The sequence below is a fragment of the Nanorana parkeri genome, unplaced genomic scaffold (assembly GCF_000935625.1).
Source record: "Nanorana parkeri isolate BGI_ZX_2015 unplaced genomic scaffold, ASM93562v1 scaffold7, whole genome shotgun sequence".
NCBI classification, from domain to species: Eukaryota; Metazoa; Chordata; class Amphibia; order Anura; family Dicroglossidae; genus Nanorana; species Nanorana parkeri.
In genome coordinates this window covers 2347624-2363044 of record NW_017306275.1, presented here as the reverse complement: position 1 = coordinate 2363044, position 15421 = coordinate 2347624, and the positions used below count along the sequence as shown (strand labels likewise).

The 15421-nt window shown below is 43.1% G+C and overlaps 1 protein-coding gene across 12 annotated transcripts in view; it reads left to right on the top strand.

The window, feature by feature from the left end:
• EPB41L3 (erythrocyte membrane protein band 4.1 like 3) overlaps window positions 1–15421 on the top strand; it is a 115241-nt gene that overhangs the window by 12417 nt on the left and 87403 nt on the right. For all 12 annotated transcript variants that reach the window (XM_018553630.1, XM_018553712.1, XM_018553703.1 and 9 more), the window contains exon 2: window positions 3755–3949. In XM_018553630.1, coding sequence (XP_018409132.1) covers window positions 3755–3949 — 195 coding nt within the window. The remainder of the gene's footprint in view (window positions 1–3754; window positions 3950–15421) is intronic.

Genomic DNA, 15421 nt, shown 5'->3' with positions numbered 1-15421 from the left:
TTATTCTACAATACTTCAGTCTTGTTTCATTTGAAAGGGAATGGCTTTAAATAATTGTGATCATAATCCTTCATCAGCTGCTTTGATTCCTCATCTCTTTATAATATTGTGGATAAGCACAGAGATATAGTTATTTTTAGTTTTAGCCTCAGGTTTTCACTGATACATCATAACAGTTTGGGGTTTAGGCATGAGATGAAAGCTGTTTTAGAATTCTGCTAATGCTAAAAGCAAGGCTTATTAGGAACACACAGAAATGCTTCCGAAAACCAGAACAGGGTCACATTTGTCTGAGAAAAGAAAACTTTTTTTTAAAGTGACACTAAACTCAGGAGTTAAATCATAAATCTACATTCAAGTAGCCTATCTATTAACAAAAATGTATCTTGTTTCTGCATCATTCAGCTGTAGACAGTGGTGTATTCTGGTTTGGGGCTGCCCTAGGCAAGACAAAACCCGGCACCCCCCCTCCCCCCACACTAAATTTATCCCACCCGGCTGTGGTCTCAGGTGGGCTCTGCAGGATTTGTGGCGGGCTTTGCAGGCAGCGGAGCCCCCTTTAGATTCTGCAGAGCCCACCCCAGATCCTGCAAAGCCCCCTGAGATCTGGCAAAGCCCCCCACAGATCCTGCAGGATCTGAGGAAGGCTTTGCAGGGTTTGTGGTGGGCTTTGCAGGCAGCGAAGCCCCCTATGGATTCTGCAAAGCCCACCACAGATCCTGCAAAGCCCCCTATGGATCCTGCAGAGTCAACCAAAAGGTATTGCACAGCACACCTGAGACTCTTTGGTGGGCTCTTCCAGCACAGTCCTCTTACCTTGCACGGCCTGACCTCTTTGGAAAACGACCTCCTCGTCCTCGGCGCCCGACACGGCCTCCTTGTCATCTTCGCCGGCCGACTGGAGCTCCGGCGACGCCTCCCACCTCCTCCGTCGGTGTCTCTACCATCTTTAGATGCAGATGCAGACCGTGTAGCTGAGTCTGCGCCGGCACTCGGATCCTTTCGACCAGCGCTCTTTCAGTGAACGCTGGCCGAAAGGATTGTGCAGGATCGATGGGAAGGTCTGCATATATATTACAACCCCAGTCAGTGTTCCCCCACACACATTTAACATAACTACCAGTGCCACCCCCTCCTAAAATACAATCTAGAGCCCCTGGCCTCTCCTGCTTACCTTGTTGCAGGGAGGAGGCTGTGAGGCGGCACGTCGGTCCCAGTGATTGGTGGTTGATTGGGAAGGTCTTCCCATCGATCCTGCACAATCCTTTCGGCCAGCGTTCACTGAAAGAGCGCTGGTCGAAAGGATCCGAGTGCCGGCCCAGACTCAGCTACACGGTCTGCATCTGACAGAGATGCGACCGTGTAGCTGCTCCCGCAAGTCAGGTATGCGGTCCGTGACCGCGTACCTGACTTCTGAGCTGGCTGCGGGTCACAAAGTAACGGCTCGTGGGCCGGTACATTGAGACCCCGGCATTTTTGCCACTCCTTAGGAATCTGCCGCCCGAGGCGAAGGCCCCTGGCTGTAGATCCCCAAATCATCTCTGAATTCCTGATGGCACTGTCCTTTCTTCTGGAGGGTGGCTACTTTTTGTTTCGCATTGTCCCTGTGTGTGTTGTTAAGTAGCCACCATTCCATTCTCCCGTGATGGACTACAATTTCAATACAAATTAGTCCATCACAAGAGCACTGTCTCCAGCAGATGTCCATCTACTAGCTTGGGGAAGAGAAGAAGGAGGAAAGGGAAGCAGGGGACACGGTAGTGACTTGCCCTGCTGTCCACCAGATAAAAATAAAGAATGAAAAAAAAGACAGATACAAAGCTTCACACTGGATTATAGTGCAGATCTGCTAGAAATATACAAAACACACCAAGATTCAAATAAGAATCCACATGTCTCTTGTATTTAGACCATATATGCTTTTCCCTGAAGTTCAGCGTTATGCTATAGCTACACCAACTATTTTAATCTCGTCCTATTAAGAGATTTAACTGCTTTTCAGCAGTCACCTCATTTGCTACTCATTGAAATCAATGTGCTAATGAGATGATTGTCAACAAGTGGCTAAATCATAGTAGTAAGAGATTACCTACCAAACCATAGAGTCCCTGATATACAGTATCAGCGTAAACCTTCCTTGGTATGATGATATTGTCGGTTTCTTTTAATATAAGGAGTCTTATCAATGTGTGTTAATGTAATGTAGTTAAAAGTGTGCTTTTATGGATAGTTTGTAAATAGAAGCAGTCACATTTACTCACATACTGTATGATTTCTGCTTGCTATTACTGCTTATTGATTCTGTCTTGCTGATACTCTTAGGCAGGGGCTGATTAATTAAAATTAATACTTTCTGCAGCCTTTAATGACATTGAACATCCACAATGCATAGGGTAGACAGAGACCATGTGTTTTTATTTTTTTATTTTTACCGTAGGCATTAGGCGATTTAAAAAGCTCTGGAGAACTTTTTTTCACATGTCCTTTTACATCCTATTCCCTGTAGACCTAACATGGGGTCTGGCAGTTTCAATTCTCTTCCATCGCAAGGTAGGAGAAAAAAATGGATGGGTACGGAGGTCACAGCGGTGACATTGGCTCCATACTGCTCTGATCAGCCTATGGGAAAGGGGCCTTTTCCTGTGCTCTTTGTTTGACTACCTGCAGCTTCATTCACTACAATAAAACTAGCTCTGAGTATACAGGATCTGCACGACACAGGGAGGGAAAGTAAGAAAAAAGTAAGAGCCCATTCACTCAGGTAGGGTCGAGTGCAGTGCATTGCTGTTAATGGGATCTTAGAGGAACACTGAGTGGAATTGATAAAATCTGGAGCAGTTACCCATGGCAACCAATCAGCTTCTCTCTTTAGTTTGTTCAATTAAGATTTGAAAATGATAGAGCAAAGCTGATTGGTTGCCATGGACACCCGCTGCAGATTCTGCCTGCTCCAGTTTTTATAAATTTCGTTTACTGTATTTTTTTAACAAAAAATATTTCTGGGATTTTATCAATAGTGGAGCAGACAGAATCTGGAGCAGTTGCCCATAGTAACCAATCAGCTTCTATCTTCAGTTTGTTTAATTTAGCTTTGAAAATGAAAGATAGAAGCTGATTGGTTGCTATGCACGGCTCCAGATTCTGTCTGCTCCAGTTTTGATAAATTCCCCTCATTGTGTGCTGTTGTTTTAGTTACAGAGCTCTACAACAATAGAGAATCCTTAACATTTTTTTCACCCATGACAACGCTTTCAACCAAGATTCACCCAATTTCTAAATAAATCTTTTTGTGGAAAAGGGTGACTGTAGGGTGAAAACACTGATCAATAGATGTCTACGAATTCTTTTGTGAGTATTTACTTTTTCTTTAAGGTGAAATGTACAATGGCGGGTACATTTGCACAGTAAGCAGACTATAACTAAAATTTTAATTGAAAGCAAGCATGCCTATTTGTTAACAACCTACTGTTTTATTTTAGTGTGGTGTGTGTGTGTGTGTGTGTGTGTGTGTATATTGTACTTCTTGTAGTTGACCTGTAGAACGGGTTTTATGACTATTTGTTCTGTTGGCTTGCTTGTTGTCATGTATTATTTTGCCCAGCAGGGTTGTGTAGGTCTGCAAGGTATAGCCCTTGCTTAAGTTGAAAGGCCTGGAAATTTTAGCAATAGGTGGTGTCTGTGACACCTGTACCAAGTTCATGAATAGCTCCACGCCATCTGAACGAAACCTGATATAGTAATTTTCTCTTTACAGAACTCAGACAAAGACTGGGATAAAGAAGCTGCTGCAAAACAGCTTGAATATCAACAGCTTGAAGACGACAAAGTCTCTCAAAAATCGGTGTCCAGTAAACTTTCAAAGTCCCCTCTGAAATCTGTGAAAAGACCCAAAAACATGCAGGCTAAAGTCACCCTCCTGGATGGCTCTGAATACACTTGCGAAGTGGAGGTAAGTTATATGTAGGTCATTATTACTGCTGCCACTCTTGGCCGGTCAGCTTTGGGATGTCAATAATGTCAATGCATTGTGTTCTTGTTAAACTGTCAGTGAGATAAAATTCAAACTCACTGTCACCAGAACTCAGTGAGGCTGAATCTCCCCAATATGGACAAACAGCAAGAGAAATTGAAGGTTAATTATTACAAATTATAACAAATTATTATTGCAAATAATGTTTGCCATGCAGATCTGCCCTGGGTGTCAAATATGCCAGGAAAGCCACAATCCTTATTGTATGCGTTCTTGTATCTCAACTTACTTTTCCCATTAATGTACCATGAGCCATAGATTCAGTAAAGTTTGGCAGGGATCCTCTATGACCTGAAAGTTATTACAAGGATTCCTCCATGTGTAAAAGGTTGAGAGAGGCTGTGTTTTGGTGGCAACTATCTATCTGCAAGAGGATTTTCTTCAAATTCTGATGTGACTATGGGACAGCAAGTAAAGGGATAGCTAGATAATGGGACACAAATGCATGAAGGGTTTTAACATTCCTTTATAGATCCAAAACTAATACAACAAATGTGGGCTTTAGATATTTAAGGGTGCAGTCGAATTCTTGAAGATTATTAGAGGATGCAGCTGAGTGTTTTGATAGTCATCTTTTTGTCTCTCTGCCAGCTCATCCTTCCTCTTGCCAGCAGTCAGCGTGGTGCATTTGTCGACACACCTCTTTCCCTACTACATTGCAACTGGCAGTACCAGATGGCTGTATATTACAGTGTTTGTGCTATGTGTTAGGCATTTTACTGAACCATTTTCCTCCTTCCAAATTACTTTCAAAACATGGGCTTTTTGCAGTAGCAAGATGACTCAGTGCACAATTATAAGATATGAGACTGCAGCTGAAAGGGTTAAAGGGAAATTATCACCTTTATTACCAGTTATGTTAAGTAGAGCATGGTAAAAAGAAATGATTATAACGTCTAGAATGAGACTTGCAGCTGAATCCAGTGCCATGTTTGTGTTTAAAGCAAACATGTAATGATCAAGTATGATATAGCCTAACCTCTCCTTAGGAAAATGCTAGTCTTTTAGCTGTCATTAATTGTAAAAGTGTAGAAAGTGTTCACATAAGAAGAACACTAGTAATGTTTGTTTTGCAATTTACCTCGATTTATCACTAACTGTCTTAATTATGGCTACATCCAAGCACACAATAATAAAGCAGACCGTTCATGAAAAAGGGCCTAACGCCTATTTTTTTTAGTCCCCCTCCCCTCATCCTAAATCCAGTAGTTGAAACATAAAAAAAATAACAATATTAGGTGACGCCACTCGGCATTCTTATGAGATCCCAGGAAAGCTGAGGATCCCAAATGTCTTGAGAATGGGCTCATGCACAGTGCAGGAAAACATGAGATTCTGGATCCCTTTCTGTGGTGAAGCGAATTACATCATGGGTTTCTAAGTGAGTGGACTTGTATCACTAACAGGGTTAGTCACAAAAGGGTGAAGAGTTTGGAGAAGGCAGGAGAAGTGAACAATCTAGGACAACATAGCTGAACTGGACAGTGAGCTGAATTGGAGAAAGTTTCCAGAGCAGCTATTTTGTCCTAGATTGTTCACTTCTCCTGCCTTCTCAAAACCAGTCACCCTTTTGTGAATAACCTGTAAATGATTTTTAAATTGGGGAAGAGGGGCTAAAACAGGGGTGCCCACTATTTTTTCGTCTGGAGATCTACTTTTCAAATGACGAGCTCATTGATCTACCAACGAAAAAACACCTGCATTCAGGGGCGGGAGGGGGCGTGGCGGTGCATTGAAGTCAATGGCACCGCAGCCAGGCTCCGCAGGCAGGCCCCTCGCCCACAGTACGATCGCCTGCATTAGTGTGTGTGTTCCAGTCCATTGGACATGGCGATCTACCAGTGATCGCTACGCGATCGACTGGTAGATCGCGATCGACCTTGTGGGCACCCCTGGGCTAATAGATAAGGGCAGGTATTTTATTGGGAAAAGTCCACGTTAAAGTGTATGTTGGGCAAAGTGAAAAAAAATCTCTGCACTATATGCACATTTCAATTTGTTTCATCCCTTATTAAGTATAAAACAAAATACCTGTTGATCTGCCAGAAATGCACTCGGCTCTTAATGGAGAACTATGATGTGAGTGAAAATCACTCAGCCTCACAGTTCGAGCCGACATGTGACAATGAAACTGTCACACGTCGGCTCAATAGATCGAGAAGTGAGCGAACACATACCGTCGCTCACTTCTCGATCCTGTCCCTGCAGAGAGCCGTGACTGTCGCTCACGGCTCCCTGCAGGGATCCCCCTCCCCTTTCCGAACCTCCAGCGCTGACTGGCGGAATGGACGGAGGATGGGACGGGTACAGCTGGCTTTGCCTCTAGATAGGCAGAGCGAGCTGTCACTCGCTCAGCTGGGTGGATCTCGACAGTAATGTCAGGATCCGCCCCGGGTGCAGCGGTCTCCGTATACTGCGAGCTGTAGCTCGCGGTATACTGAGCTTTGGGTCATGGGAGGACGCTAGTTTGTGTCCTCCCGTGACCTTTAGGAGAACTATGGACCCTTAATGGAGAACACTTACCCCATAGTTCTCCTTTAAATCTTGTTGTGTGCTGACAACACACAGCGTTTTTGTGGACTGAATATTCTCAGCCGTGCCCAGTTTTCTTTTTGCAAACTACTCAGTCCCACGTACTCTTCCATCTCCTCAACATTAAAGCCGGCCATACACTGCTTCAGCTTTGAGCTGTGCGTGGTCCTGCCAGCACCACTGTGACAAAAGTCAGTTTTTCATTTGATGAAAGCTGGGCTGAAAATTGTGAGCCAAATGTGACGGTAGTCTGTAGTCAGTGACCAAGTATTCTGACAGTTGCCGGCTCCGGTTGTCGGAACACAGTAGCCCAGTAGGGGAGATTTCCCCATTCACGCTGTTTAGCGTGGATGGAGGAATTGAGTGTGCGTTCTCACCCATACCGTGGAACATGGATTCAGAGGAGAATTATATAGGAATCGGAACACTTGATCTGCATACTAATTCCAGGTCAGTGATTCAGAAAGTGTTAAAAGCCATTTTTATTCAGCATGATAGATGGATTCTCTCAGCGCACAGTTCCTTTCAACTGATGTAGATTACTTTGTATTTTGTAGTCCACCATCATGATGCTTTCTCTGTGCTTTGCTTCATATTGTGCTGGGATGCAAACATTCAGTTCTCGTTTCCTGAATCAAAGTGATGCTTATTAGCCATTCCAGCCATGATGAGTCACTTGAACATGACCTCATTCTTGAGGCTTCTGCTCTGTTCTCCATACTGCATGCCTTCATCCCACAAATGTTTTGCAGCCGGGCTTAAACCGGGAATGCAAATGTGACAAAATATTACCGATTGCTATGTTTTTACAGAATGAAATGGAGCAAAATGTTACATTAACAACCCCAGCTAGTAATTAAAAGGGGAATTAAATTTGACATATCCCTTTTGTTCTGATTTCTTTTTATCATCTCCATGAACGCAGTGACTTTACATAGAATGAGCTGAGCTACGCTAAGGCAAATTATCCTGCATTCGTATCCAGCGTCTCTAGTTGTGACCAGATAAGACCGCTATATTTAGCAATCATAATTGCTGTATTGTGTATGCAGAGCAATATCCCCGTCACCAAATGTTAGCAATGTTATATAACAGCCATTGCCTGTATTGGGAACTACATTAATGCTTTTCTTTTTCATGTTTGATCTGACCAGGGAAAAAAAAAAAGCCTGCAGTAATCTAAAGATAAATAAATAAACCGGGTCTGTTAAACCCTTTTAAGAAGATTGTTGATCTAGTGCTGCTTTTGGATGCAAATCAAATCACTGGTTGTTTCTGAAGAGCAGCACAGAGTAAATGGGATGGTGTTCTGCAGTGACCTGGTTTTGGCTGTGTGTGATGATTATCATTACAGTGTTTGTTCACTACCTAACAGGTACTCAGAGTCACAGGTAATTATGTGAAATGTGCTGGGAAATGCCGGCCTGGCTGCAGTCTCCATGCAATGTCTTTCCCAACCATATTTCATCATTTTACACATTGTATATTGTGTATGTTTGGCTTATTGGTACAGCATCCCTTTGACTAACCAGCCCTACACCTGCAGTACATAAAGTTACATGCAAAGAATATGCAAAGGTCTATGTGGAGATGGTTAAACAAGTGTAAATGAAAAATTGAGGGGGGGGGGGGGGGGGGGGGGTTAAACAGAAGAAAGGGAAAGAGGAAGAAGCACAAACACACACAACACCGAAAAAACAAACAAAAGCAAACACAAAAATAAGAAGAAAAGGGGGGGGGGGGGGGGGGGGGGGGGGCAGTGATTGTTAACAGTGAAAAGTTTATTCTTTCAGCTGATAAACCTTGAAGTGGAACCCCAGGTAGATATAAAATAGACAAATGCAGCTTCATATTAATTTATATATTCATAAGGTTGAATCCCATGCAGATATGAAAGAGGCAAATGCAGCTCAATATGCATTTATATATTCCTAAAATTAAACCCCAGGCAGATATGAACAAAACAAATACATCTCTAGATTTATTTATATATTTTTGAAGTTGAACTCCAGGCAGATATCAAAGAGACAAATGCAGCTCTATGTTCATTTATATATTCTTAAAGTTGAACCCCAGGCAGATATAAAAGAGACAAATGCAGCTCTATAGCCATTTATATATTCTTAAAGTTGAATCCCAGGCAGACATGAACAAGACAAATGCAGCTCTATATTAATTTATATATTTTTAAAGTTGAACCCAAGGCAGATATAAAAGAAACAAATGTAGCTATACATTCATTTATATATTCTTAAAGCTGAACTTCAGGCAGATGAAAATACATGCATTAACACAACTCTGTATTCATTAAAGGAGAACTATGGGGTTAAGTCTTTTCCCCATAGTTCTCCTTAGGGTAACGGGAGGACACAAACTAGCGTCCTCCCGTCACCCTAGGCTCAGTATACAGCGAGCTGTAGCTCGCTGTATACTGAGAGGCCGCATTATTGCTCGCGGTATACTGAGACGCTGAATCGGATCCAGACAATTGTGCCGGGATCCGCCCAGCTGCGTGACTGGCAGCTGGCTCTGCCTGTTCTGCAGAGCCAGCTGTACCCGCCACCTCCCCTGTCCGTTCCGCCAGTCAGCGCTGGCGGATCGGAGCGGGGAGAGGGGAATCCAGCCCCTCTCCTGTCCCGGCAGAGAGCCGTGACAGGATCGAGAGGTGAGCGAACGCCGGTATGTGTTCGTTCACTTCCCGATCTACTGAGCCGACCTGTGACAGTCTCATTGTCACAGGTCGGCTAGAACTATGAGGTGAGTGAAAAGCACTCACCTCATAGTTCTCCTTTTAATACACCCTTGAAATGCATTTTTAAAGGCAAGCAGTGTAAGTACTTGAATTTGACTTGGTATCATCCTCTTGTAGTCCCTTTACAGAAGAGCTTTAGAGAGGTAAAGGGAGAAGCAGAACATGGTGCCAATCATTTATGAGAGGAGCAGAGAACAGAGCTCATCAGTCTGCTGCTTCTACTTTAACTGTCTAGTCACAGGTTGGGGGAGGGGGGACCTGTAAGGGTTACTGCAGCATAGAGAAAAATCAGGGCTCCTGCCACCCAAAGAGGGCTGTATTATATATCAGAGCTGTTTAAATATAATAGGTGGATGGACAGAAAATCAAATCCTTTTGGCAGATAAAACAGCTACCTTGTATGTATTTCATCTGTGTATGTAGTTTTGTCTGGAGTTGTGTACTACGGTGTCTTCTAGGGCCAGGAACAGCCGGTGTGCTGAGCGGCTTCCACTGTGCTGTTAAAGCGGCCATTCAGATGATGCCTGATATTTTTTTCAATGAATACTAGGCATTCTCTTATTGGACGAGGGGCCATGATTTGAAATCTGTACAGGGGAATTTTCCTCTTAGGCCTCATGCACACGGGCCCCCTGCATTAAGCATAGAAGTTTTTATCTGGGAAGTATAAGTTTACATGCATTTACCCTTATAAAACCAGGCTAGGGCCACATTCACATGGGGACACATGCCACGTTCTGGGATTCCTGTGACAGGTATCCCAGGTGTCCCCGCTCAGATGCGTCTGCTATACCCATTGAAATTAACGACAGGGTGACAGCGGCTGCATCTGTTATTCCCATGTAATTGTACTATGTATGATTAGAAATATACTGAGAATGTTTGTTTGGTTTTTATGAACGTTCACAGAGATTCACGGGGACAATGGCTCTGCAAATATTTTTTAAACTAGACACCTTTTAAATGTACTCTTTCTAAGGATGAAGGACTTTCAACTGCTGTCACTGTTCTATGTTTTGTGGTTATGGTAGATTCTGGCTATGTCTTGTTTGGGAATGCATTTTGGAATTTTCCCAGGGTTCTTTCTAGGGTTTGGTTTAGGGCAGTTGAAAACGTGAAGGTGTTGCCTATTGCAACAAATTCTAGCTTTTATTTTTTAGTGTTGGTTAGAAAGTAAAAATAAATGTTTGTTTGCTGCGGGCAATAGTCCTCTTCTTTTTTTGTTTGGCTTTTTAGAAGTAAAGGCCGGGTTCAATTTTTGAGCTTTAACCCAAGTGTTCCTTGACTCACTAGACCTAATTAGAATAACAGAGATGAAGACTGTTTAATATTAATACAGTTCCAACTTACATAACCCAAAAGTCGAAATGACTGGTGTGAGGTAACACATTACCTGAAACATTTTCCCCAGTTGTTTGCCTTTTTTCTTTCAAGGTTTGGTTTTTGGAAGCCATGTTAAAAGGTAATAGCAGGTTACGTTGAAGTAAGTCCACATAACGTAAAGTGCTCCGAGTTGTTATATCAAACAGAGTGGTTAAAATGAAAGTCTGGAGGTGCCTTGCTGTAACCCCAGGGTGAGTTGTGCGCGTGTTTGATATTGTACTGTATGAAATCCTGCATGCTGCTTAGATCTTTCAGTGTATTTTGCAGTTTGAAAGATGGATATCTCAAAGTGAATTTTCTGCTAGACTTTCTATGATTTAGTGACCTAGTTAAGTATTTCTGTGGCATTATCAGGAGAATCAAGTTCAAAGAGCGGATATACTCAGCTGACAGTTTTGTCATGCAGGAATTCCATGTTAATGAAAATAAACTTCAGCATTTGTATGAAATAATTTCATACCAGATGACTCCTGACTATTTTCAGCTAAGACTGTAAATGACTTCCTCACATGCTGTTAATTAATTACTTCAATTTTAAACCCGTAAAACCCAAATTCAGAGCACAGCAAGTAGACTTGAACTTCATTTTTACAGATTATTACCCGCAGAATTTGTCAGTGAGTGTAATAATAACCACAAACATTGGTATCAGTGGCAATACTATCAACCCCCCCAGGAGGATACTCCCATGCCGATTTCTCCCGAAGGAGGCCAGAACTTTACTTGTTGGGGGCAGTACAGTCTTTATTTCAGTGCTAGGTGCTGAAACACCAAAAGCGTTTGAGCACCAGTACCTCACTGCTGCCCTGCTTTCCTCTGGTGTCCCACAGACCCAACCCATAGCAGACCCAACCTAGCACACCGCAGGCCACACACACACACACACGGTCAGTGGGCCAGGTGTTGGGCACCAGCAACATAGGTCTTTGGCTGTCTCTGCCTGGGCTGATTTGAGAAGGGTGCCCTTATTAAACATTTTCAGCTCAGACATGGCTGCTGCTGATTGCTTGGACTGTTGTACTTTCCAGCCCTGGGAAGGAAAATGTTCTTACTCTGCATGGTCTTTTTTTCATCATTGGCAACCATAACATTTTGGCTTGGAGTTCCATTGTAATCCTGTTGCTCTAGTTTAATTATATGGTGTGATAGCTGTTGCATAAAACTAATCATCGCTCAGTTTGGGACAGCTGTTTGAGGGCCCCTAGTGAAATCCCATCTTGTTGATTTTTCTGTTTAGCTTTTGTTAGATTATTACATAAAGTAAGCTAGAATATGACATGGTTCCAGTGTTTTACCACAAAGGCACCATTAAAAAAAATACCGGAATCCTCAAAATAAGTCAGAATAGCCTTGCAGTATATAATGAACTGGATGTCTGCCAAATTAAAGTGTATGTAAACCCTTTTCTTAAATTTGGTCTGTTAAATATATTATTGTAAGGGTTTTGTTGAATCTATTTAATAAGTGAAACAAATACATGTTGATTCTGCCAGAAATCCAGTGAGCTTGTAGTTTCCTGTGCAGTCTCTATCACGTTCTCCTATGTTATGGAGATGAGGAGAGGGGAAGGTATTGAGTAGTCCATATTTGCAGAAAGCAGCCTTAGGCCCCATTCACACTGCGCAAATGCTTGCATTGAGCAAGCTAGAATCGCGGCAAAATCTGCTCCAAAAAGGGTCCTGCTGTAGCGACGCACGACCCACGACAGCAGGACCCTTTGCCCCATTGCCAAGCATTGGAGAGCGATATCGCGCGGTAAATAGCCGCGATATCGCGGGAATTACCGCGCGATAAATCGCTCAGGGTGAACGGGGCCTAAGGTGACAGCGCTCCTTTATAGATGCAGTGTATCAAGTGAAAGTTGTCTGCCTAGGACAGAAAGTGTTGCTGGCAGGATCACCTGTTAAGCTTGGGTTTAGATAAAATAAAGCTATATCCCACTTCTTGCAAGAAATTAATAAATACAAAAAGTGCATTTATTAATTTAATACATTTTAAATTTGACAAATTTGCCTTCCTATAGTGGCCTAGAGAGAATTTTTTCCTCCAGCACTGGGCTCAATCACTATCACCCACCCTAAATTGCACAATATAAACAACAAATAAACATACATGGCCCTGTTTCGGGGGTTTAAAGGAGAACTATGGGGTAAGTGTTTTTCCCCATAGTTCTCCTAAGGGTCACAGAAGGACACAAACTAGCATTCTCCCGTGACCCAAAGCTCAGTATACCGCGAGCTACAGCTCGCAGTATACTGAGACCGCCGCAGCCGGGATGGATCCCGACATTACTGTCGAGATCCACCCAGCTGCGTGATTGACAGCTGACTCTTCCTATCTAGAGGCACAGCCAGCTGTACCCGCCCCTTCCCCGTTCGTTCCTCCAGTAAGCGCCGGAGGATCGGAGCGGGGAGGGGGGGAATCCCTGCAGGGAGCTGTGAGTGACGGTCACGGCTCTCTGCATGGACATGATCGAGAAAGTGAGCGAGCGACGGTGTGTTCGCTCACCTGTTCGTTCGTTCGCTGAGTGATTTTCACTCACCTCATAGTTCTCCTTTAAATCTTTTATGCACTGATAAACTGTGGCCATAAGCATTATATAACAACAATCATAGTGTTCAAGACTCAAGGACCATAAATCAAATAAAATTGACCATTTTAAATCATGTGTACCACCGTCCACTCACAAAGTGGGGACATTACCCAATCACCAGACTTTTGAAAAGCTTGTAAATCAAACTGACATTAGCATCATAAATTGTAAAAAAAAACACTGTCCACCCACAAAGAGAGTGACATTACCCCCACTTAGAATAAACCTAAGGCCCTTACCGTGTAAAGGTAAGGGTGCTTCATTATTGAATTTTCACTTTCCCACCAAAATGTTCATCACCAATCTGGTAATTTGCTGATTTTGCTGTGTCTCATCTGCCTTAATTCTTCGCGGCATAGATTCAACAAGGTGTTGGAAACATTCCTCAGAAATTTTGGTCCATATTTACATGGTAGCATCACGGGCCCAAAGCATGCCAAGAAAATATCCCTCACACCATTATACGACCACTGCCATTACCAGCCTAAACCGCTATACAAGGCAGGATGGATCCATGCTTTCAGGTTGTTTACGCCAAATTCTGACCCGATCATCTGAATGTCGCAGCTAAAATCGAGACTCCTCAGATCAGGCAACGTTTTTCCAATCTTCCATTGTCCAGTTTTGGTGAGCCTGTGTGACTTGTAGCCTCTGTTTCCTGTTCTTAGCTGACAGGAGTGGCACCCGGTGTGGTCTTTTGCTGCTGTAGCCCATCTGCTTCAAGGTTCGACGTGTTGTGTGTTCAGAGATGGTATTCTGCATACCTTGGTTGTAGCGAGTGATTTATTTGCGCTATGCCACATTCACACATAGCGATATATCGCGCCGCGCGATATCGCGAGAAGTCGCCGGCCAATTATATTCAACGGAGCTGTCTTAGCTCCGTGTCGATCGTCACGGTCGCAGGTCGCTTCTACAGGACCCTTTTTTCGGCGGATTTTGCTTTTTTCTATGGAGCCCGACGGAGAAGGTCGCGCTACTGTCGCTGGATCGTCGCTGGAACGTCGCCCCGAAAGTCGCGCTATCCCGGCCGCTGCAAAGGTAAGTCGCTACATGTGAATGGGGCCTTACTGTTGCTTTTCTATCATCTTGACCCAGTCTGCCCATTCTCCTCTGACCCTTGACATCAACAAGGCATTTTTTTCCACACAACTGTCGCTCACTGGATATTTTCTCTTTTTTGGACCATTCTCTTTAAACCCTAGAGATGATTGTGCATGAAAATTCCAGTAGATCGGCAGTTTTTTAAATACTCAGACCAGCTCCAGAATCTGGAGCAGTTGCCCATGGCAACCAATCAGCATCCACCTTTCATTTTCAGAACTTAACTGAACAAACTAAAGAGAGAAGCTGATTGGTTGCCATGGGCAACTACTCCAGATTCTTCTGCTCCCAGTTTTGATACATTTCCTCCTGTGTGTTTTGGTGTGTAATTATGCATGCTTATGGACTTTTAGAGACATATGGGCATAAACTAGCTCTATTGGCTAGAATATTAATTTATTCTATCCACTAAAATTCATCTAAGTCCCTGAAATCTTTCTTCAGGATACTGCATCTTCCCCTGACTTTGATATTGGTACAAACGTGTACCATGAGAGCTGGGTCTTTCCCAGCCCCACCCTCTGCCCATCTGATCCACAATGTGCCACAAAAGCAAGATAATTCAAGCCGTGATTTGTCATAATTGTGATGATTATGGCTTACAGCTTATGAAAACCCCAAATCCACAACCTCAAAAAAGTAGATTATTACATGCAATCAATAAAACAAGGATTGTACATAGAACAATATCGGACCTCTGAAAAGTACAAGCATGCATATGTACTCAGTACTTGGTTTGGGCCCCTTTTGCAGCACTTACTGCAACTACTTTTGCACGATATTCTAATTATTCGAGTTTCACCTGTATATCATATTCCTTAAATTACATATTTTTACTCTTTTTCTAAAACTAATCTTTCAGTTTGAGCAAATAGGTTGTTTTATAAACGTGGGTGATTTTGAACAAATGGAATGACATGCTTTCGGTGTACTGCAAACTGGACTCCCAAATGCTGGTTAGAGGCAAGTCAAATTAACTTACTAAGAGAGAACTTTGAGGGAAAGTCCACCACTACATGATCATTGT